Source organism: Dendrobium catenatum, unplaced genomic scaffold, assembly GCF_001605985.2.
Source record: "Dendrobium catenatum unplaced genomic scaffold, ASM160598v2 fragScaff_scaffold_671, whole genome shotgun sequence".
Lineage (NCBI taxonomy): Eukaryota > Viridiplantae > Streptophyta > Magnoliopsida > Asparagales > Orchidaceae > Dendrobium > Dendrobium catenatum.
In genome coordinates this window covers 1,044,875-1,047,939 of record NW_021319133.1, presented here as the reverse complement: position 1 = coordinate 1,047,939, position 3,065 = coordinate 1,044,875, and the positions used below count along the sequence as shown (strand labels likewise).

Genomic DNA, 3,065 nt, shown 5'->3' with positions numbered 1-3,065 from the left:
CCTCCAGGCAATCAATAACAGACGATTGATGTTCATCTGCAATGTCTGGGCTTATCTTAATAAGTCGACCAAGAGCATCAATACCCATATATTTGAGATTATGACTATCACTCTGCCAAAACAGAAACTCGATATCTAAATGCTATAATGAGATCACAGAGAAATCAAAGAAAGTGAAAAAAGAAGCTAGGTTTGAACTTGACAAGCAGATAGATATTAAACTTCACAGCAACTTTAAGCAAAGCAAACCAACCTTCAGAAATTTTGAAGTTGTTTCAATAGCAGCATCCAATAACTTTGTATTTGGATGGATGGATGAAACACAGCAAATGCATTCATAAAGCACAGCATTTCCTATGTTGCTCGACATTTCAACCTTTCTAATTATCTCACCAAGTACAGTGTACATGTGTCCGCTAGCCTGCTTATCCCCACTACCAAGCAATGCGAGAATTTTTAATAACTTCACCTGAGCTCAATAAAAATAAAATGGAAGGGAAGCAATAATTAATTTACAACCTCATATGCGATTAATGCTCTTTAAGCACAAAAAAGAAAAAAAAAAGAAAAATCAAGCAAATAGCATGATTACATAAACTAATACTAAAATTGGTTCAAAACTATTTCAGTTCCAATTTTTTTCTCAAGTGAAATACCTGATTGACCTTAATCATGAATCTAAAATCTAGTTCAACTTGTATATATTGTTGCAAATAAAGAAAATAAATAAATATTTAGACTTTGCTAATAACACTGAAGAAAGACATGCACTTGATCTTTAAATCCAAATTAGAATCGATAGTAGAAGAAACTTCAAACTGTGTGGCCATGAAAAGTTTAACATATTGATTCAAGAACACTGAATGCCGAAAACTTTTTTTTTTGGAAAATATATTTAAGAGAAATCAGAGCAAGAGACTGCAAAAAAGCCTTCTCTACAAATTTTCTGATGAATATAATAAATGCCTGCCGAGAAGTCCTCAATGATGTAACATAAATCTATGAACAGAATTAGCATCAATTTACCTGGATGAATGGAGCAGGCGTTTGATGGTAATCATATGCTTTTGGAAGTCTTCTTTCGGCAACTTGTTTGAGAATACTAACAAAACTGATAACCAGGTCCTTGTATGAGTTTACATCAGCAGTAATAAGATCAAAAAGGGGACATAATGCTGCACCCATAACTCCAGGATCATTATCAGAAAGCCTCTGCAAGAACGAAAGTAAACGAAGCATCAATAATCATTTAATCCCAGCATTGCTTGAAACAGATTAATAAACATTTCAATAGCTAGAAAATAAATCTAAAAAACAAGCTCAAAATTTAGTAACAAGCATTTCAATAGCATGCAAAGAAATATGAAAAATAAACAATTATTTTACAAAACAAATTTTCTTTTGCAACTTTTGTTGTGTTTGAATCCATTAGTACACCTTCATAAACAATCTCTTGTGATCTAATTTTCTGTATCTGATAAATAAATTATTGAAATTTGTGGGAACTAAAGTTGCTAAACGCTAAAAACACATGCATAATGAAAGCGAAATAAATCTTCACAATTTTATGCACTTTTCACCAGATTTCCCCCTCTATTTCACCTTGTCATACGACAAAGCACTGAATTTAATGGCTTGGATACCATCTAAAAGGAATCTGCAGTCCTTAAAAGCATTCAATGCAATTTCATCTGCAGTTAGGATGATCTACAACACAACGGGATGCAAACAACAAATTCAACACCTAAACTACTGAACTTTGGAGACTAACGGATTATAGGAGAAGAGTTTACATGACAAAGAATGTAAATTTACATTTAATTCAAGTATATGGCAAGATCAATGTGCCAGCTATCAGTCTGATTATTTCTGTTTAATAAATTCCTCACAATGTCCAAATAACTATATACTCTTAAAGCCGCAGTTCATATTCTGGAAAAGAAGGTAATCAATACATGCAGCCGCCAATAGACAAGAATAAAAGGCTCCTAATATCTTAGTATGAGTTCTTAGCTAGCTCCCAGTCTGCCTGATAAATTTTCTTGTGTCCCCTACATATCCCAACATGTCAATCAATAAAAAAAAAATCAAGATTTTAAGTATTTATCATGCGAAAGCACCATAAGAACAGGCTCAATAGAATAACAGAAAAAGAAAAATTATAAACCCAAGGCAAATTTTTTAAAAAGTTTGTATCACAACTATTTTATTTTCCATACATCTCTTTAATGAAGCTCATAAAAATTCAATTAGTGTCATTTTTCTCAATGAATACAACCATAAGTAGAACTGGTAATCCAATATTAGCTTCTTATAAGTACAAAAGGTCACTAAAGCCTTCCATCTAAAAAATAGATTAAGCATCACATTTCAGTTCAAATTGATTTGAAATAGCGATGATATTACAAACTCCTACAAAGATGTGTTGCATGACCCCTTCACAATAATTTTATAACTTTTTGACAAGTATTGAACATGCTACTTATAAAATAAACAAAAAACTTCTATCATCAGTAATTTATCATAACCCTCCACTACCAATCCAAAATAAAGTACTAAAAAAACTTCACCAATATTACATAAGTTGAAGTCCTTTTTCTACCTCAACCTCTAATCAGATCAACTTAAGATATCAAGAAAAAGCTAGTGAATTTCATCAGTAGTCTTTTCCCCATCCATACTTTGTGTACAAAACATTAAAATTATCAGTATTCTCGCAAATCTCTGAATACATAGTATCTGCAATCAGTAATCCCAAACATCTCATTTTACAAGCACAAAACTTCGATCTAAATTAAAATGCTAGTTTTTATAAGATTCTTCCTTTTTTATGGCAACTTTGCACTACCATTATAGAAAAACATCAGGCCTTCTTCAAGCATGATCTATATAAGAAACCAATTAAAACGCCAGCACAAAAAAGAACTGTCAACCCTTGGAACTTTTATTTTATCCGGTGAACGTACGCTCCTCTACGTTCGGTTTTAGATCAAAACAGCGCAATACCGAGTTTTTTGAAAAAACTCGGTACAACTCGGTACTCGGTACTCGGTATTGCGCTGATT

General features: G+C 32.3%; 1 protein-coding gene across 1 annotated transcript in view; it reads right to left on the bottom strand.

Moving 5' to 3' along the window:
• LOC110105631 (AP-4 complex subunit epsilon) overlaps positions 1–3,065 on the bottom strand; it is a 47,905-nt gene that overhangs the window by 41,713 nt on the left and 3,127 nt on the right. Inside the window, exons 2-4 of the mRNA XM_028695752.1 lie at positions 1,027–1,212; positions 254–469; positions 1–112 (exon numbers count right to left, since the gene is read on the bottom strand). Coding sequence (XP_028551585.1) covers positions 1–112; positions 254–469; positions 1,027–1,212 — 514 coding nt within the window. The remainder of the gene's footprint in view (positions 113–253; positions 470–1,026; positions 1,213–3,065) is intronic.